Source organism: Elephas maximus, chromosome 5 (assembly GCF_024166365.1).
Source record: "Elephas maximus indicus isolate mEleMax1 chromosome 5, mEleMax1 primary haplotype, whole genome shotgun sequence".
NCBI classification, from domain to species: domain Eukaryota; kingdom Metazoa; phylum Chordata; class Mammalia; order Proboscidea; family Elephantidae; genus Elephas; species Elephas maximus.
In genome coordinates this window covers 40903686-40925853 of record NC_064823.1, presented here as the reverse complement: position 1 = coordinate 40925853, position 22168 = coordinate 40903686, and the positions used below count along the sequence as shown (strand labels likewise).

Below are 22168 nucleotides of genomic sequence, written 5' to 3'. Positions count from 1 at the left end.
TTGACAGAGAGAGAAAGCCTTCCCCTGGAGCTGATGCCCTCCCTGAATTAGGACTTCTAGCCTACTAGACTGTGAGAGAGTACATTTCTCTTTGTTAAAGTCACCCACTTGTGGTATTTCCTTTATAGCAGCACCAGCTGACCAAGACAAATGGGCATTTCATTATCGTTCTTACTGGGACTTTTTTTTTTTTTAATGGTGCTTTAGGTGAAAGTTTACAGAGCAATTTAGTTTCTCATTCAAAAATGTTTACACAAATTGTTTTGTGACATTGGTTGCAATCCCTGTAAATGTGTCAGCTCTCTCCTCCTTTCCCTTATACCCTGCGTTCCCTGTGTCCACTTGTCCACTTTTCCTGTCCCTTCCTGCCTTCTTGTCTTTGCTTTTGGGAAGGTATTTGGTCTCGTCAATTGAGCGAACTAAGAATCATGTTCCTCATGTGTGTTATTGTTTGTTTTATAGACCTGTTTAATCTTTGGCTGAAAGGTGGACTGTGGGAGTGGCTTCAGTTCTGAGTTAGCAGGGTGTCCAGGGGCCATAGTCTCAGGGGTTCCTCTAGTCTCTGTCAGAACAGTAAGACTGGTCATTTTTTGTGAATTTGAATTTCGTTTTTTTTTTTTTCCCCCCGCTCTCCCCAAGACCCTCTATTGTGATCCCTGTCAGAGTCGTTGTTAGCCGGGAACCATCTAGTTCTTTTGGGCTGAGGCTGGTGGAGGCTGTGGGTCATGTGGTCCATTGGTACTTTAATATTTTCCTCGTGCCTTTGGTTTTCTTCATTCTCCTTTGCTCTGAACTTGGTGGGGCCAGTACATATATCTTAGATAGCCACTCGCAAGCCTTTAGGACCCCAGACGCTACTCACCAAAGTAGGATGTAGAACATTTTCTTTATGAACTATGTGATGCCAATTGGCCTAGATGTCCCCTGAGACCATGGTCCCCAGCCAAACTAGAACATTTCTTAGAGTGAGAGAGCAGCTATTAATAATTACACTGAGACAACAGGCATAAAATTAAGACTGTCCAGAGCAAACCAGGATGGATGGTTCCCAGTTTACAAGCTTGATGGAGAGTTGCCATTTCTTATTTTTATTATTGTCTTTGGTTTTTCAAAAGGAGACAAGTGATTAAGTTAGTGTCATTTTATTGTGATTTCAGAAAGCCTTTTCTGGTAAAGGATCTAGTTTTAGGCATCTAAAAGATAAATAGAATGTTAATGAAGTAGCCTGTGTCCTGTAACTCCTCTTTATTACCTATTACTGATGGCAAATGTGGAGGTTTTATGTGGAGAGAATCTGGGATGCCCTGGATTGGCACTGGAAGTTGATGCAACCCCAGCAGCATTTTACTTGAATTATTTCTGAAGATGAGAGGGCTGGATAAATTCTCTGGGGGTGGGGAGAGTACATAAAGCATGTGTGTTTGTGAATGCTTACATATGCACACACATGTTGAGGAGGAACAGGTAGGAAAAGAGTTTTCTTTATCGTGTAGCTTCAATTTGTTTGGTAGTTACCTTGCCTCATTTATAGGTGAACAGATAATAAAACTGATATTGAAACTGAGTGGAATGGCAGCTCTTAGGTTGAAAGAGATTCAAATACGACTTGAAATTAAGAACAAGTCCAATATCTTTCAGAGTAGACGTTGTTTCCTTTATTTATGAAAAAATTACCATGGTGTCTTCATCCAAGAAGGAAGTCAATTTTGGAAGTACTAAATAATGGGCTCCAACACATCAGTGATCATGAGGATGGCAGAGGACTGGGCAACGTTTCGTTCTGGTCTACATGGGTTCTATATGAGTTGGAGCCGACTGGACAAAACTAACGACAAGGAGACATAGGGGTTATTTTTCCTATGGCAGTGGGCTTTTTTGCCTTTATTGTTTATTAAGCTTTTTGCCTCACTGGGTTTATTGGGCTTTCCACCACCCACCCCCCTTCATTAGAGATCCTTCACATTTTTCTTGGTGCAGAGGGAAAACAAAATGTGTCCTGTTATCTTTCTGTGGCCTGACCACTAAAACCGCCAGTGTGTCTCAAATCATCTGGATGTAGCGTTGTTCCTAGTCTCCATGATTTAATCTTTCAATAAACAAATATTCCAGCAAATTGATTTGAAAAAAATCAGGTTGATTTGAAAAAGATCAATTGACTTTGCAAAGAATGAAAAGTTTTATGCACTCTGGCCTTTAGAAATGAATATTTTTCTACCTGTCCATTAGTTTAAGTTTAAAAACTGAGAGAAAAAAGCTGCAATTTGTAAATACAGCCTGAGAACCGAGGAGAACTGAGGCGTTAGGGTGATGAGTACTTTCTATCATTCTTTCACAAAACGGCACAGAAGCGAGGGAGGAAAGAAGACACCAAGTACTGACACAGTTAAGGTCATATTTTACATTTTCGAGTCGATCTAAACGTAAAAACAAATCAGATTTTGATTAAAAAAAGATGATAAACAACCAATGAAAAGGGTATTATCTGACCAAAATTCGTTACCATTGAGCCGATTCCAACTCATAGTGGACCCTATCTGACCAGAAGTCCCCAAACACTAATAATGATAGAATCCTCAAGAGATGAACAACAAGTGAGTGGAAAAGAAGGTCCCAAATTAATTCTTTCAGCTACCCATACACACTTAACTCAGGGTCAACCGTCAGAAAAGAGAGAACAAAAGCCATTCTCAATTTTAGCTATAAGTCTACCGTGAGTGGATCGATACGATACATAGATCGTATTTTGATATAAACTTGCTTTATTTAACGCACATACAGTGTTTCATTGGAATCTTATAAAATGGCTACAACCGTTACCACTTCTTTTGGAAAACTGAATCTTCTTTATTATGTTTTAAACTTAAAAAAAATATATATTTCCATACTTTGTATCAAACACAGTTAGTTATCTTTTTGTTGCTGTTTTCTAATTACATAAAATACTAAAAAAGGAGCTGAAGCTTCCTTTGGAGTCTCCCTAATCCCATTTCTCTCCCTCCCTCCCCAGAACCAGAAACAATCACTATCCTGAAGTTTTCACATAGGCCTCTGTACTTTCATCGCATATATCTTCATAAATGCATGGGTGATGAAACTTTCTATGAAAATTAATAAAACTTTTAATAATCCTAGTATTAATCACAGCAGCTTGCTTTTTTACTACTCGGCATTTTGCTTTTAGAGGTATCTTTTGTTACTTTTGCCTTTTTGATGATTTCTTTCGAAGTGTGAAATTTATAGCCTGTTATTCATAAAACAGGAGCATCTCTTGTGATACTTACAGTTCATGTATCCAGTACCACTGCTTAGATCATTGATCTTTGTGGATTAAAGCAGACCACTTTTGGCAACTAAAAAACAAAATACTAAAGAGGGACCTGAGTACAAACTAATTCAAATTGTTCTGAAATTTGTCATTTTTAAGATACCATTTTACAGGCCCATGGCACCCTCACTGCTTCAATATGGGCACTAGAATGTAATATTTTTCTCATCTGAACAGTTTCAGTTGGTTTTATTATATATTTATTAGCCTTAAAAATAAGGCAATTGCCAATAACTTCTTCAGATATTAAATACTGATGTGTATACATGCTGTCAGTAGACAACAGGTATCTAATGATTTGATTAAACCATTCATCTGCTCTGCAATGCTAAGCATACTTTTTTTTAGAAAGTGCTGTATGTAAGCAATTTGTTCATGGAAGCCCTATTAGGGAAAAAAAAATTTGGAATAATTTTCTATTAATCTTGACTGTATTTTATACTTACACTTAAGATAAATTTTAATAACAAAATGAAATACGGCCAGGAAATAAAAATGAGGTTCTACTGGGGAAATTGCTGGTTAATAACTAGGCAAGAAGTCAAACTGCAAAGTGTGAAACACCTGGATTTGTGCAAACAGAGCATAAAAAAATTGAGGTCATAGTGAATTACCAGGAAACAGGAGTAAGCAAATTTTAAGCAAGTGTGATACTGGCAGCTTTAAATATGCAGCACCAAACAATTCTCTTATTACAATGTGTACTGAGAAGACACTGGGCTTTGACCTGTTCTGGGTCCAAGACCTCAAAGATGGCTCCTTGGAACTCCTTATACTGCTGATGAGAAGAAAACACTGCCAGACAGGTAACAGGTCAAGACAAGACTGCTCGAATGAGATGCACACACATCTGCCTCCAATCTGGAGGCATCTGAATTTATTAAATAAGCACATAGACCGTCCTTTACAAATAAGCCCAGAAAAAAAAAGATGTCATAGTAACTTGATTGACTGGCTCAGCAGACTCTAAGGAGAATGGGTCACAGGCAACTTTAAGTAGGTCTGGTGCTTGCTATCCTATCAAAGTTCCATAACAAACCCAACACTAACTTTACCTCATTTGCAACCATGAACAATCTCATCTAAAGGATTTACTAATTCAAATTACCAGAGTTTTTCTCAATATTTATCCTAAGGAAATGTTCAAACATCTAGGGCCATCAAGTTAGAAAATGTTTACTTTCAGTATGGGCAGAATGTAGGTTGGAAGTAGGGTGCTATGGCACCGTTCCACGCATGTCTCTAAAGACAAACTGCCTCCAGAAGCCGATGGTTTGGTTTTAAATAAAGGTGGAATCCCAGCAAAATCATTCTCAAATGAAATCCACTGTGAGCCTTGGAAAACTTAAGTGGTCATATCTAGTACTCATCAAAATCTATGACAGATTTCAATAAATGGCATTGTATGAAGACTGCTATCATTTTCATTTTCAGTGTAAACTCAAAGGTAAAGAGAAAAGGAGAATAAGAAAACAGGTAATTCTTGCCAAAAAAAAAAAAAAAAACCAAGAAACAAACAAATAAAAAAAATCCCACCACTTTCTAAAGTACACTGGTAATCAAGGGAAGGTTTTATTGTTGCTTCAGTTTTCTAAATATCCAAATTAATTACCATCTCAGTTGTCTCAGTTTGTGAGTAAGCACCGTGTATAGGATCTGGATATTAGTCATAGCTGAGTCCCTGGTTATTGCAATAAACTAAAAGCCACGCCTGGGAAGTTAGAGGGAAGAAAAAATTATTCCTCAGCAGCAAAATACATGAAAAATCATCTTTTCAGTAATTTTCCAAAAGAAGCACCTTCCTACCCCCCCCAATCCAATTTCTGTAAGTGAAAAATGTGGATAAGACCAGTTCTCTCTTTCTCATTCCTTCTTTTTCCAAATCGATATCTCATCTTGCAGGGAGGCAGAGGAGGGGGAGGCATACTACATGACAGACCCTTAAGTTATTACTTAATTGAAAAATATCTAATAAAAGGAAGGTCTCCTGAGCCATACATACACTTTTATATTTGATACTATGCACAGATGGATTTGAAAACTTACGAATTATAGTAAGGGAAGAGTTTTACAAAAAACACATCCTTGTAATAATTAAGTTGCCCTCAACCACATAGGAAAATTCTTACTACAACTCATCCAAATATCTACTTGTGAGAAAAGCACATTTTTGAGGGATCAACTTCATTCAGGAAAAGATGTTTGGATGTCAAAATAAAAATAGCAAACTACCACTTGAGATCATGTGTGTATAGATAGATAGGTAAGGATAAGAATAGATATATACACATATGTATAATATTAAAATTTTTTTAAATGCAGAAAAACAGAAGAATAAAATAAACACCAGGTATCCAGAATTAAGAATTGCCCACATTATCGTGTTTGTTTCATTTGTTTTGAATAAGGAGATAAAACATCATAGAAAAAAATTCAAATTCTTTCTATATGCCTAGGCTACAAAAGCCATGCTCCACATGCACTGTGATTTTTCTGTTTTGTTTTCCAGTAAATACTAGGCACTGGTAAATAAATGCATGTCAGAATACTCTCCTCTAGTATTTTAAAAATGCTTTTAAAAATAGTTAAATGTGATAACAGGTAGATGTTTTGTGTCTAGGATTAAGATTTACATAAATGTTATATAAAAAATATCAATATATCATTCTATGTGTTGCCTGTTTCACTTACTGAATTGTTGACTCATATTCTTTACCTGCAGAGGAACCTCAATATGCCGTTCCAAACGAGAGCCAAATTTATGACCTTGGGTATATCCCACCTGAATTTACAGACCATCTCAAGAAAAGATTTGACCTGTTGAATACTAACGACCGAAGACCAGATGAGTTGTGGAATGACATCAAGGACATCATATATGAAGAAAGCAAGAAGTCATTAAAAAGACAGGAAAGAAAGAAAAGACCAAGATGGATGTCAGAAGAGACTCTGAAACTTGCACTCGAATGTCAAGCAGCTAAAGCAAAATGAAGAAATGAAGTAAAAGAACTGAACAGAATTTTTCAAAGGGTGGCTCGAGAAGACAAAGTACAGTATTATAACGACATGTGCAAAGACCTGGAGATAGAAAACCAAAAGGAAAGAACACACTCGGCATGTTTTAAGCTGAAAGACCTGAAGAAAAAATCCAAGCCTCAAGATGCAATAGTGAAGGGTTCTGTGGGGAAAATATTAAATGACACAGGAAGCATCAAAAGAAGATGGAAGGAATACACAGAGTTATACCAAAAACAATTGGTCGATGTTCAACCATTTGAAGAGCTAGGACACGATCAGGAACCGATGGTACTGAAGGAAGAAGTCGAAGCTGCACTGAAGGCACTGGCGAAAAACAAGGCTCCAGGAATTGATGAATATCAGTGGAGATATTTCAACAAACAGATACAGGACTGGAAGTGCTCACTTGTCTATGCCAAGAAATTTGGAAGACAGCAGCTACTTGGCCAACTGACTGGAAGAGATCCATTATTTATGCCTATTCCCAAGAAGGATGATCCAACCAAATGCAGAAATTACTGAACAATATCATTAATATCATATGCAAGCAAAATTTTGCCGAAGATCATTCAAAAGTGGCTGCAGCAGTATATCAACAGGAAATTGCCAAAAATTCTGGCCAGATTCAGAGGAGGACATGGAACCTGGGATATCATTGCTGATGTCAGATGGATCCTGGCTGAAAGCAGAGAATACCAGAAGGACGTTTACCTGTTTCATTGACTATGCAAAGGCATTCAACTGTGTGGATCAAAACAAATTATGGATAACACTGTAAAGAATGGGAATTTCAGAACACTTAATTGTGCTCATGATAACCTGTACATAGAACAAGAGGCAGTTATTCCGACAGAGTGAGGGGACACTGAGTGGTTTAAAGTCAGGAAGGGTGTGTGTCAGAGTTGTATCCTTTCACCATACCTATACAATCTGTATGCTGAGCAAATAATCTGAGAAGCTGGACTATATGAAGAAGAATGGGGCATCAGGAATGGAGGAAGACTCATTAACAACCTGCATTATACAGATGACACAAACTTGCTTGCTGAAAGTGGAGAGGACTTGAAGCACTTACTAATGAAGATCAAAGAACACAGCCTTCAGTATGGATTACACCTCAACATAAAGAAAACAACTGGACCAATAAGCAACATCATGATAAACGGAGAAAAGATTGAAGTTGTCAAGGATTTCATTTTACTTGGATCTGCAATTGACACCAGTGGAAGCAGCAGTCAGGAAATCAAAAGATGTGTTGCGTTGTCTGCAAAAGCTAGACAATGAAAAAGGAAGACTGAAGAATTGACACCTTTGAATTGTGGCATTGGCGAAGAATATTGAAAATACTAAGGACTGCCAAAAGAGTGAACAAATCTGTCTTGAAGAAGTACAACCAGAATGTTCCTTAGAAATAAGAATGGTGAGACCGCGTGTTACATACTTGGGACATGTCAGGAGGGATCAGTCCCTGGAGAAGGACGTGACACTTGGTAAAGTACAGGGTCAGCGGGAAAGAGGAAGACCCTCAAGGAGATGGACTGACACAGTGGCAGCAACAATGGGCTCAAGCATAACAATGACTGTGAGCATGGCGCAGGACCTGGCAGTGTTTCCTTCTGTGGTACATATAGTCGCTATGAGTCAGAACTGACTCCACTGCACCTAACAACAGTCCTAAATTTGAATTGTAAGTACCAGTATCAACTCAGGAGTGCATTCCATTTCTGAACTCGGAAAAAGCCTAGAAATAACTAACTTAACACAAAGGTGCACCCCTAGTAATCAGATGGCAGTTGCCACTGAGGCAGTTCCAACTCACGCTGACCTCACGTGTGTCAGAAGAGAGCTGTGCTCCAAATGGTTTTCAGTGGCTGATTTTATCAGAAGTAGACCATCAGGCCTTTCTTTTGGGGTGCCTACAACTTTCCGGTTAGCAGCTAAGCATGTTAACTCTTTGCACTACTCAAGGACTCCAGTACCCAGATAAATCTGTTGCCCTCAAGTCAATTCTGACTCAGTGACCGATTAAGTGTTCAGCTGCTAACCAGAAGGTCAGCTGTTTGAATCCACCAGCTGCTCCTTAGAAACCCTATGCGGCAGTTCTACCCTGTCCTATAGGGTCATTATGAGTCGGAACTGACTCAGTTGTAATGGGTTTGGTTTTTTGGCTGTCTTCCTAAGGATGTAGGGCTCCTGGGAAAAATGGCTGATTCCCGTTCAGGACAAATATATGGAAGATGCCTGGAATATCTTGTTATACCAAAAATCAAGGTATCAGCACTACTCAGGGCATGTGGAAAGGATTCAAGGGTCAACTTGAAGAAGCTCCTATTGTGAAGGATGGGATAACTTACCATTAAAAAGAATAACAGCAGCAATGGACTAAAACAAGTCAAAAAGATCGCTGACAAATAAAAATGTATAAAGCCATAACTGTATAATGATACTTTAACAAAACAAACTTTATTGTTCACATATTAGGTAATCAAATCATTGGTGGGGGCACTAGTAAACACGGACAAAGTATCAAGGATTTGTTTTGCCTTTTGAGGGCACTGGGTTGGTTTGAGTTCCTGTAATATCTCTCCCTCTCCACAAACACATACACATACTTTGTCTCTCTCTTACATCTTGGGACAACTGAATAGTTGATAAAGTCAAGCTTATTCTTAGAGAAAAGTCTTGTCAGATATTAAACCTAAATATAATCAACCTTCTAGATCTAACTGCCAGCTTGTAAGAAATACAGAAGACAAAAGAATATAATCAGCAAAATCCAGTCTATGGGAAAATGTATGGGACAAATAATCTAGTTTCTTCAATGGACAGACTTAACGAGGAGGTGAAAAAAGTGGAAGGCGGATTCCATAAATTAAAAAAGAGAGCAACCAATAGAAATGTATGGATCTCATTTTGATCTAGTTCTTGCAAATAAACCATTAAAAAAAATCATTTGTGAAACACCCAGGAAGATCTGAATAATGCTTGAATTTTAATAACATTAAAGAATTACAATCAATTTAGGTGAGATAATGATACTCCAGTCATTTTTAAAAATAGAACATTTATTTTTTGGAAATGGTTTCATTTCAATCTGCAACATTTCAGTCCGTATTATTTCAAAACAATCTGGGGAAGTAGGACATAAGTGGGAATACTGAAGAAACAAGGAAGCCTTGTGGCATAGGGGTTAAGTGCTCGGCTGCTATCTGAAAGGTCAGCGGTTTGAACCCTTCAGCTGCTCCACAGGAGAAAAGATGTGGCAGTCTGCATCAGCAGAGATTTACCGCCTTGGAAACCCTACGGAGCAGTTATACTCTGTCCTGTTGGGTCGCCATGAGTGGGAGTTGACTCCTCAGCAATAAGTTTGGTTTGTTCTTTCTTTTTTTTTTTTTTGTATAGGTGAAACAAGATTAGTAAATGTTGATAATCATTTAAGGAGGGTAACCCGTGTGTGGAAGTTTATTGTACTCTTTTCTCCACTTATACGAGTTAAAGTTTAATAAACAAAACGAAAGGTAAAGACCGAGGGCATATTGAAAATTCTGTAAAATCCTGAAAAGACTCATTTGAATAAAGGTACATTTCCCCCCACATATCAGATTACCATAGGTGGGGCATACTCTGTCAAGTTTAAATGTAAATAAAAATGAAATGCTACTTCATATGACCTGGTACGGACTACAGGAGTCTCTAATGACAGATCCCGAATCAGGAGTCTCTCAAGTCTGCTACCTTATAAAACACACCCACAACAAAAGAATATTCTGTAGCAGCAGGGAATGGCTGTTTTAGATGCGGAGAGCTAACATAATAGAAGTGTTCAGGTTACAGGAAATCCTCTTCCTGTCTAATCGTTTTTAATAAGCTAGATAATCAAATGAGTTTTCCATATTGCCCTTCATCTATATTTATGCAGCAGAAATAATGAAATTGAAGCACCAATTCAGTCCTAACAGCTGAACTGGATTATTGGAGGATCAAATTGGACAAGAAGGAAGATGGCCCAAAGGCATGCAAACTAGGAGACTACACAAAGTGTGGCAAATTTGGTTGCAGTGAAGGCTTTCTCTTTAAACATGGCTTTATTTTAGTCCTCAAGGTACTCTATAATCAGACATGTAAAAATATAAAATATAAAAAAATGTAAAATATAAAATGGTCCCATCTGATAACAGTTAATGTATAATATGAAAAATACAAAAGAAATCCCAAATATTAAAATGAATAGTTCTGTGCTTCGTAGTATATCCTCCTCTCCCTCCAAGCCCAGTTATAAACTGGCCAGTTTTGACAAGCAAAACACAAAGAGAGCAGGTGCCTTTGTCATCGCTGCAGGTAAATTTTGGCACCTGCCTGGACACCAGCTGCGTGCTAATTAATCTTCTGATTGCCTAGATCACCAAATATGACAAAACTGGAAGTGCTCCTTCCAGCTTCTGGAGGAATGTGTCTGCGTGTTGGCTGACAGATGTCCGTGGGGAAGATCAAGCTGTGTCACGACAGCCTGTACGGCAAGCTCTGCCAGACGCAGAGTGAGAAGTGGCTGCCCGAGCATATGTGTTTGAGGCAGTTCCAGGCATCTGGGTGGAGAAAGCTTCTGAGAATGGCAAGCAGAAGCATGCTCTGGCTAGTGATGTGGACACAAACAGATGTCCAGGGTCTGCTCATACGCCTGAGTGCCATCTATTGATTGTGTATTAGTCTGTAACAGCATGCCCCTCACATCTGAGCCCTACCTTACAACAGACTTCACCATATTACTGCTGTGGCTTTCCATGTAGCCCTTTATCTATATTTATATAGCAGAAATAATAGAATTGGAGCACTGCTTCCAGCCTTAACAGATGAATTGGATTATTGCATGATCAATTTGGACAAAAAGGAAGGTGGCCCAATAGCTCTCAAGCTAAGATTGTGCACAGTGTGGAAAATTTGGTCCCAGTGAAGGCTTTTTCTCTAAACATGACCTTATTTAGTCCTCAAGGCATTTGATAAATATAAAATAAAACACTCCACTGTCACTTTCTTTCAAGAAATCCAATGAAATGGATGGACTGTATTAAGAAAATGAAATAACCTACCTGAAGACTGCAAGGGTCAGAGACCAGAGTACTAATGGCTTCCGCAGTTCAAACTTTGCCCGTTTGTTCATTAGGTGCCGACCACCAAATATAAAGGCAGCATACAGAGCGGAAAACAGGAAAGATTTCTTCCTGTGAATAAAGAAACAAGAGCTTACGAAATAAGACTCTTTAACCAATTAATTTTATTAGAAGACAAATTTTATACCAGTTCCCCTCTTTATGAGCACCGAAAACATATTCCTGGGAACGTGTCCGTTCACTTAGGAGAGAGTGTGGTTAGTCCATGTCTTCCTTGTTGAAACCTCCCTTGACAAATGAGATCATCAAGCGTATTAACCAACAACGCATTAACTGTCACGTCAGGCTATGTTTTCTTTACCAGCTCTATGACTCTAGAAATTGCAACAACATAGCCTTGAGCTGCAGAAAACACGTTTTACCCTTTCATTGAGAGAATTAAATTTACTTTTCAAAGTTTGCAAAGCCAATTTTCATAGATGAATTAAAAAAAAATTGATTCAATTGAAAATAAATCATTGATGATAAGGCTGTGTCTTGAGAAAATAAAGGCAATAGGCTAATGGTATTAAAAGATGACCTTGGAGTAATTCTTGCTGGATTTAAAACATTAAAATGCAAGCTACATGACATATGGCTTCCCCAACATGGATTCTTGAAATCCTTTCCCTCAAAGAAGGCATGTGTTAAATTTCAATATAATTGTTAATAACAGGCATAATTGCCAGACATTATACAACAAAACAGGAAGCACTCAGAACTACCTGTAAAGTACACTTGCCCCAAAACTTGAATCTAATCAAACCTCTTGATCTGTTTGTAGGAAATACAGTGGATAAACGACATAGATCGTGAGGAAGCAATCAGACAAATCCAAAATGTGGACATTCAGCAGGACAACTGAACTTCAACAAGTCTGTAGCATGGAATAAAATCTGGGATTATTCCAGGTTTAGAAACATAACCAAATATAGCGTATAGAACATTTTTGGATTCTTTTTTGATCAATTGTAAAAAGATATTTTTAATATAATCGGAAAAATTTTAATAAGAATTACAGGTATAGATGGTATAAAAAAACTTTTTAATTTTATGTGAACTGTAATTTTAAAAGTCCATACTAGTTACTGATACACACTGAAATATTTATAGGTGAAACTAAGTGACATCCTAGATTTGCTTTTAAAGACTCCAGCCAACAAACAAAACCAAAGAAATATTGAGGGTGGAAGGGTGCAGCAAAATTCACAAGAGGGATGATGGAACATGGGGATCATTATTCTCTCTCTCATCTTTTTCTTTTTTTGCACATTTAAAATTTCCATAATAAAACATTTTTTAAAGATGATTCATTGTGAAGAAAATATCTGCATCAGAAATTTTTCAGTGAAACACTCGATGGAGCAATATCTCAAGAAGTCCACTTTGAAAGAGCTGTGTTTTGAGCCATGTCTTTGGTAGTCAGGTTTTGGTAGGACTCTCAGTTGGACATACACGAACAATATAAAATAGAATCTCCAGGTCCAAATAAGCCTGCTGGTTTATTGCTGTACCAAGTAGAGTCAAATGATAGTACTTATGATGCCAAAAAAAAAAAAAAACCAACAACAACAACCAAAAAACAAGGTTCACTAGGACTTTGATTTAATAGAAAGCAACAAAGGCCTTGTAAATAATTTCTGCATCTGAGCACATTTCCTGAAAAAGCAACTTTTGTCTTTAAGTGGGTATTCCTCAATCAATCAGATCAATAAGGAAGGGGTAGAAAAGTTATAAACACATAATGCAAAACGTGTTAAGTTAAAAAGCATTATTTGTAAAATGCTTCCTTTTTTTTTTCTAACTGCTGACATTTATTGCTGACTCATAAGGGATCTGATAACACATTATTTACACAAGCAACACTCTGACTTACTTAGTGAACATCACCAAACAAAGCAATGATTATAGAAATTCGCCCATCAATGAGTGCTGAACAAATCACTCACTGAGGTTTGCAAAATCTACTCTTGGGTACCTAAGACCTGACATACAGTAGTAGGTCGCTCCATAAATATTTGTAGAATAAAAATGGACTTGTCACATCAAATTTTCTGATAGGGAAAACAATTATGCACCTACGCATGGTAAATGTAAGTCCTGACTGAATGAGTAGCACTTTCCCAATAATGTATTAGTAATAAATTAAAAAATTCAGAAAAACTGTATAACTTATTTTCTTCCTCCGGAAAGACACAGACTATTTGTATATCTCTAAGAGAATTCCTCCCCATGTGTCTATCAGTTTGTCATATTGTGGGGGCTTGCATGTTGCTGTGATGCTGGAAGCTATACCACCAGTATTCAGATACCAGAAGAGTCACCGATGGAGGACAGGTTTCAGCTGAGCATTCAAGCTAAGACAGACTAGGAACAAGGACCCAGCAGGCTACTTCTGAAAAGCATTAGGCAGTGAAAACCTTATGAATAGCAGCGGAACATTGTCTGATATAGTGCTGGAAGATGAGCCCCCAGGTTGGAAGGCACTCAAAAGATGACTGGGGAAGAGCTGCCTCCTCAAAGCAGAGTAGACCTTAATGACATGGATACAGTAAAGCTTCTTTCATTTGCTGATGTGGCACAACTCAAAACGAGAAGAAACAGCTGCAAACATCCATTAATAATTGGAACCTGAAATATACGAAGTATGAATCTAGGAAAATTGGAATTTGTTAAAAATGAAATGGAACATATAAACATCAATATCCTAGGCATTAGTGAGCTGAAATGGACTGGTATTGGCTATTTTGAATCAGACAATCATATAGCCTACTATGCTGGGAATGACAACTTGAAGAGGAATGGTGTTGCATTCATCTTCAAAAAGAACATTTTGAGATCTATCCTGAAATACAACGCTGTCAGTGATAGGATAATATCCATACGCCTACAAGGAAGACCAGTTAATACGACTATTATTCAAATTTATGCACCAACCACTAGGGCCAAAGATGAAGAAATAGAAGATTTTTATCAGCTGCTGCAGTCTGAAATTGATCGAACGTGCAATCAAGATGCATTGATAATTACTGGCAATTGGAATGCGAAAGTTGGAACCAAAGAAGGGTCCATAGTTGGAAAATATGGCCTTAGTGACAGAAACAATGCCAGAGATAAAATCATATAATTTGGCAAGACCAACAAGTTCTTCAATGCAAATACCTTCTTTCACCAACATAAACAGTGATTATACACATGGGCCTCACCAGACGGAACACACAGAAATCAAATTGACTACATCTGTGGAAAGAGATGATGGAAAAGCTCAATATCATTAGTCAGAACAAGGCCAGGGGCCGACTGTGGAACAGACCATCAATTGCTCATATGCAAGTTCAAGCTGAAACTGAAGTAAATCAGAGCAAGTCCACGAGAGCCAAAATATGACCTTGAGTATATCCCACCTGAATCTAGAGACCATCTGAAGAATAGATTTGATGCATTGAACACTAGTGACCAAAGACCAGATGAGTTCTGGAATGACATCAAGGACATCATGCATGTAGAAAGCAAGAGGTCACTGAAAAGACAGGAAAGAAAAGACCAAGATGAATGTCAGAGGAGACTCTGAAACTTGCTCTCAAACATCGTTGAGCAGCTAAAGCAAAAGGAAGAATTGATGAAGTAAAAGAACCGAACAGAAGATTTCAAAAGGTGTCTCAAGAAGAAAAAGTAAAGTATTATACTGACATGTGCAAAGAGCTGGAGATAGAAAATCAAAAGGGAAGAACACGCTCAGCGTTTCTCAAGCTGAAAGAACTGAAGAAAAAATTCAAGCTTCGAGTTGCAATAGTGAAGGATTCTATGGGGAAAATATTAAATGACGCAGGAAGCATCAAAAGAAGATTGAAGGAATACACAAAGTAATTATACGAAAAAGAACTAGTTGATGTTCAGCCATTTCAAGAGGCGGCATAGGATCAGGAACCCATGGTACTGAAGGAAGAAGTCCAAGCTGCTCATAAGGCATTGGCAAAAAACAAGTCTCCAGGAATTGATAGAATATCAATTGAGATGTTTCAACAAACAGATGCAGCGCTGGAGGTGCTCACTCATCTATGCCAAGAAATATGGAAGGCAGCTTCCTGGCCAACTGACTGGAAGAGATCCATATTTATGCCTATTCCGAAGAAAGGTGATCCAACCAAATGTGGAAATTATAGAACAATATCATTAATATCACGTGCAAACAAAATTTTGCTGAAGATCATTCAAAAACGGCTGCAGCAGTATATCAACAGGGAACTGCCAGAAATTCAGGCCGGTTTTAGAAGAGGATGTGGAACCAGGGTTATCATTGCTGATGTCAGATGGATCCTGGCTGAAAGCAGGGAATACCAGAAGGATGTTTATCTGTGTTTTATTGACTATGCAAAGGCATCTGACTGTGTGGATCATAACAAACTATGGACAACATTGGGAAGAATGGGAATTCCAGAACACTTAATTGTACTCATGAGGAACCTTTACACAGATCGAGGCAGTTGTTTGGACAGAACAAGGGGATACTGATTAGTTTAAAGTCAGGAAAGGTGTGCTTCAGGGTTGTATTCTTTCACCATACCTATTCAATCTGTATGCTGAGCAAATAATAGGAGAAGCTGGACTATATGAAGAAGAACGGGGCATCAGGATTGGAGGGAGACTCAATAAGAACCTGTGATACGCAGATGACACAACCTTGCTTGCTGAAAGAGAAGAGGACTTGAAGCACTTACTAATGAAGATCAAAGACCACAGCTTTCAGTGTGGATTGCACCTCAACATAAAGAAAACAAAAGTTCTCAAAACTGGACCAATGAGCAACATCATGATACATGGGGAAAAGATCGAAGTTGTCAGGGATTTCATTTTACTTAGATCCACAATCAACAGCCATGGAAGCAGCAGTTAGGAAATCAAAAGACGCATTGCATTGGGTAAATCTGCTGCAAAGGACCTCTTTAAAGTGTTGAAGAGCAAAGATGTCACCTTGAAGTCTAAGGTGCGCCTGACCCAAGCCACGGTATTTTCAATCACATCATATGCATGTGAAAGCTGGACAGTGAATAAAGAAGACTGAAGAATTGATGCCTTTGAATTGTGGTCCTGGCGAAGAATATTGAATATCCCACAGACTGCCAAAAGAACGAACAAATCTGTCTTGGAAGAAGTACAACCAGAATGCTCCTTAGAAGCAAGGATGGCGAGGTTGCTTCTCATATACTTTGGACATGTTGTCAGGAGGGATCAGTCCCTGGAGAAGGACATCAGGCTTGGTAGAGTACAGGGTGGGCGGAAAAGAGGAAGACCCTCAAGGAGGTGGATTGACACAGTGGCTACGACAATGAGCTGAAGCATAACAAGGAGTGTAAGGATGGCTCAGGACCGGGCAGTGTTTCGTTCTGTTGTGCACAGGGTAGATACGAGTCTGAACCAACTGGACGGCACCTAACAACAACAAGAGAAGTCCCTGAAAACCCTGGTAGTATAGTGGTTAAGAGCTATGGCTGCTGACCAACACGTCAGCAGTTCAAATCCACCAGGCGCTCCTTGGGAACTCTATGGGGCAGTTCTACTCTGTCCAATAGGATGGCTGTGAGTGGGAATCAACTCAGGGCAATGGGTTTGGTTTGTTTGTTTGTTTTTTAAGAGAAGTCCCCGGGTGGTGCAAATGATTAAGCACAAGACAAAAGGATGGTGGTTCAAACCCACTCAGAAGAACCTCTCTAAACAGACCTGGTGATCTGTTTCCAAAAGTTCACAGCTTAAAAATCCTATGGAGCATACCTTGCACGCATGGGGTCACTAAGAGTTGGGATCAACTAATAATAACTAACATATTTCATAGAGGAGAAGAATTGAGGCAATTTTTACTATGGAACATTTCAGGAAGAAAGTACTTTTTGTCATGAAAATATATCACTTCATTTCTTCACTGGAATTTGCCAAGTGCAAATTTAAGGTACTTAAGAGATAGATTCACTATCTGCGTTTACGCTCATGAGCAAGAGCTCACTGAAGAAAAATAAAATTCTACACAGTTAATGTAGGCAATAGTAACCTGAAATATAAGTAATATACAGTTTTCTAAATTATAAGGTAAAGACAAGTGGCAGTAATAATGATAGTAGTATTAATATTAATAATCATAATATTTACGAGTGCTTCCTGTGTTTAGACATCATGCTAAAAATCATTACCATTTAATTCTCCTAATCACCCCCCAGGATAGGGAAAGTGGTGTCTTCCATTTATAGATGAAGAATCAGGCTTAGAGGTTAAGTAGCCTCAGATCACCCTGCTTTCCTGTAGGAAACTTAGAGGAGAAAAAAAAAAGGTGCTCCTAATGTGTCATCTGATACGCATGTAAGAATTCATAGGCTCTCCTGCTGAATTACATGGTTATTGTGTAATTATGGAGAACATCACGTAACTTTGAAAAATGAAAAGGAAGCTCCCCACCTTGATGTTACAACTGCATTCTCTCAGCCTGGAACTCTTTTATCCATACCTCTTCACCTCCCTAAAAATACAAATTAGCTATATATACCACTGAAAACCTTTCCTTATAATTATTCATCATTCCTTCACTCACACATTCAATATAATTCAGATTTTGGTCATGGCTGGATTAATTGTATTATTTGCAATTATGAACCATGTTAAATCAATGCCTTTATCAGAGCTTTGAGCCAGTTTGTTCTGGAGAACCCTAGGAGAATTCTAGCAAGCTCCCTGCTGAGAACTTTCATTTCTATAAAGTTCCCAGGAAGTTATACATAAGGATCACCTGGGGGTCTTATTAAAATGTGGATTCTGATTCAGTATATCTGGGGTAGAAATGCAGGAGTTTGAACAGGAGCCCTGGTCTTTATAAGATCCTATAAACCAGCCTGTAAGGGGAAATGTGCCAAGAAAAGAATGAAAATCTTCCCTTTGTATTTTTTCTCTCACTAATTTTCTCAGTTCTAGAATGCAAATTAATATTAATGCACTGATAATTTCCTGTGAAGGATCTTTCTCTTTTCCCGTGAAGATTTCCAAAGCTCTGTATAAACCATCAACTCAAAAACTAAGGCAACCAAGTCAATCAATATAGAATCGCAGCACTTGAGAATTGTAAAGGGCCCTAGAGATGGAGGCCAAATTTCTCATTCCACTGAAGAGGAAATAGAGGTCCCAATGACATTAGTTGCTCGTGACCACACAGCCAGGCCCCTCTGGCTCCCAAGACCATTATTCTGTGCATCATTGCACATAGCACATTGGTCAACACCACCCAAAATTGTCCTGGCTGTGATCAAGCAGGCTGTGATCAAGCAATTAAACACACACTAAGTGTCTAGGCTGTATTTGGGTCACAGGCAGTCAACAACAGGAGTTGATATTTGCTTAAGTGTTATTATAAAAATTAATTGCTTATTGCATACTATGTATATCATCTACTGTGGTGAAATTCAAGTAATGCTTTGGATTAGTTTAGAATTAAGGCAATTTGGGCTTCTTCTTTAAGAAAGAGTCATCTAATGAAGCATTAACTCTTACCTTTTCATCTGAGTACTCAAAATTTATGTATCATTTATGGTTGAATGTATAATTATTTTTCCACTTTGCTTATTAAAAGATAAAACTTCCTTCAGCAAAGTGAACAATTTGAGAGGACTATAATTGCCTTGTCTTTCTAGTATCTCCGATAAATATTCAATCATCATCAAGATGAATAATGGCCTACTGCTAGCTCACTTAGTATTTAACATGGGTACATTACTTTCCTAATGCCTCAAGCCAAACAAACAAACAAAAAACAAAACCTGCTGCTGACGAACTGATTCCAACCCACAGCGACCCTATAAGTCAGCGTAGAATTGCCTCACAGGGTTTCCAAGAAATGGTTGGTGGATTCGAACTGCCAACTGTATGGTTAGCAGCCATAGCACTTAACCACTGTGTCACCAGGGCTCCAATGCCTTAATGGTAACCTAATGACATTTCATATTCTCGCAGGCCTCCTTAGGAGGGTGTAATGATAACACTACACGGTTTCATTACCAGATAACTAGTAATTTCTAGATGGTATGGACTCCTCCTGTTTACCAAATGTCAAATGTGCATCCTATACCACACCTTTCTCTGTAAACGTTTAACAAATATTTTTCAGCTAATGTGTGATCACTAAGTAACCAATTAAATAAACATCACCCAAATGAAATACTGATGTGTTTTGAGTTTCTTATGCTTATATTTCTACTTTTTATTAAAAAAAAAGTATTGTGGTAAGATATGTATAACATAAAATTTGCCATCTTAACCATTTTTAAGTGTACAGTTCAGTGACATTAATTACTTTCACAGGGTTGTACAATCATCACCACTATTCATTTTCAAAACTCATTTTGTTTTTACCTCAAATGGAACAGATTTATCCTTTCCCCCTTTCATTTCTGTCATCAAGTATAGCATCCTTAGGGATCTAGATTTCTCTACCATTCCTAGAGGGTGCTTTGTATTCATATCAGAGTAGCTGAATGAGTCCCTGTTTATGATTTGTATTTATTGCTCATCCAGTAACGCTTCTGAAAGAGCATGTATAAACTGAAATGTTTTTATACTGCATTTTTTAATTCATGTATGCCACTGAAACCAATATTTAGCATGAGTCTCTTAAGCACACGCATCGAGACTTCTGCCAGCTGTATTGTACTCCTTAAAGAGTCAAACAAGTCTATTTAAGAACGAAGAAACTTTTATGTGGGTAGCATTTTGACATAATTACTAATATAACACCTTGGAAAGATGGCTTGAGCTACTTCCCAACTCTAACATGTCTAGATGGCTTTGTTTTATTGTTCTTGTACAAGTGTAATGTGCAAGGAGTTGTGAAAGTGAAAATCCAGCTATTATAGATTTGTGAGGAAAAAAGAAAAACCTAAAGCACTACCCACTTCAGCTAACGACTACCTACTGCACAGAAAGTTCTCATGTCTGGAGTCAGAGAATCTAAAGCTGAGACAGAATGCTAACTGGTGAGATTACCTCTTCTTTAAGTTATCTCCTCTAGTTCTGCTGCTAAATAATGATAGGAAATAATTCAAGGTTCTGAAAGGGATTGTAGAGCCACAAATAAATTGGATTCCAAGGACCAATGAATATGATACACTACTTTATGTCCACCAGACATCCAACGGTTGTCTATGGTGGTGCAATGGTTAATGTGCTCGGCTGCTAACCTAAAGGTTGGAGGTTCCAGTCCTCTAAGATGTGTCTCAGAAGCAAGGCGCAGCAATCTACTTCTGAAAAATCAGCCATTGCAAATGCTGTGGAGCACAGTTCTACTCTGACACAGGTGGGATCACCAGGAGTTGAAAGCGACTCAACGGTAACCAACAACAATATGGTGGTTTATACTTTGGTAAGGATATAACCCAACCAAACCACTTGCTGCTGAACTGATTCCGACCGATGGCGACTCCATATGTATAAGAATACAAAGGAAGGTTTTTCTTGAGGAGGGTACTGAAACTGTACTCGTGGAGTCTGACCAGGGCTAGATTCTGTCACATACTTGAGGATTAACCAAATATTCTTAAAGGCATTTTTCTACATTAAAAATAACTGAAAATTTCCAGAAGTTTTTATTCATATGTAAATTATACCTGGAAATCAATCATGTGTCCAGAAATTCTGACAAAGAATAATTTTGCCACTAACAATGGAAATTAGCCCATAATTTAAAAATATGAATAGTGGCATTTTTATTGATTGAAATATGAATAGAAGGTAAAGCTTTGCAAGTATATTTTCCCTGTAGATAATTTTAAGACAAAGCCGAGGCTAAAAAAAAAAAAAAAGCACATTATTCTAATCTGGTATATGTGACCTAGGAAACCAAATGTGTGATTTCTTGGCTTCTTTAATTTGCAAACACCACGTTCTCATTCTGCATCCCGTCATATGCTAATTTAGCATCACAGGTTCTCTTTATTTATATTAAGAAAAGGTGAGAAAACTATTGTTTTGTAATTCAGTTACCCTAACTTTGAAGTAAGTTATGATCAAAGTAGAGCCACATATAGTACAATGAGTACAATAAAATAACTACATATTCATTTCCAGAAAGTATACCTCACTTAGAACAGACCTGTCATAGAAAGTTGCCTGTATATATCTGTGAACATATATTTTTTACTTTGTTTTTTTTTTTTTTCTTTTAATCTTGTTGAATTCTGTTTTCTTGTTGGCTTTCCTTTTACTACTGGAAACAAGATCTTTGGGGAGAAAACACTTCCAAAAGATTAAAAAAAAAAAACAAAAACTAAAAGCGGCAATCTCGCCAATACATAAATTGGCAAAATATCAAATAATTCCCATTGTTTACTTAGATATTATTTATCAGTAGCTGATGAAAAATGCTGACATTCATCCATTCACACACTCAAAACTCAATGAACTTTGAATCATATTCATTTGTAGTACAGCTAATATGTCATACAATAATTAAAAAAAAAAAGTAAACTAATCCCTATGCAAGAGTAAATTCTGCCTCTGCTAATCTAGTTGGAAAGATTAAAAAAAAAAAATTCACGAGAATACATAGTTATATATCAGTGAGTGGTAAGTATGTACACAGATAGTGTTTTACAAATATTCTGAGGAGGAAGATACATTCTGTGGAAAGGCAGGCTTTGAAGTGGACCCTGCA

The 22168-nt window shown here is 37.8% G+C and overlaps 1 protein-coding gene across 4 annotated transcripts in view; it reads right to left on the bottom strand.

Annotated features, from left to right (window-relative positions):
* ELOVL6 (ELOVL fatty acid elongase 6) overlaps nucleotides 1–22168 on the bottom strand; it is a 176954-nt gene that overhangs the window by 49714 nt on the left and 105072 nt on the right. For 3 of the 4 annotated variants that reach the window (XM_049885543.1, XM_049885541.1, XM_049885542.1), the window contains one exon: nucleotides 11428–11559. The exons of the other annotated variant lie outside the window; for it this stretch is intronic. In XM_049885543.1, the coding sequence (XP_049741500.1) occupies nucleotides 11428–11559 (132 nt within the window). The remainder of the gene's footprint in view (nucleotides 1–11427; nucleotides 11560–22168) is intronic. 4 annotated transcript variants of the gene reach the window in all.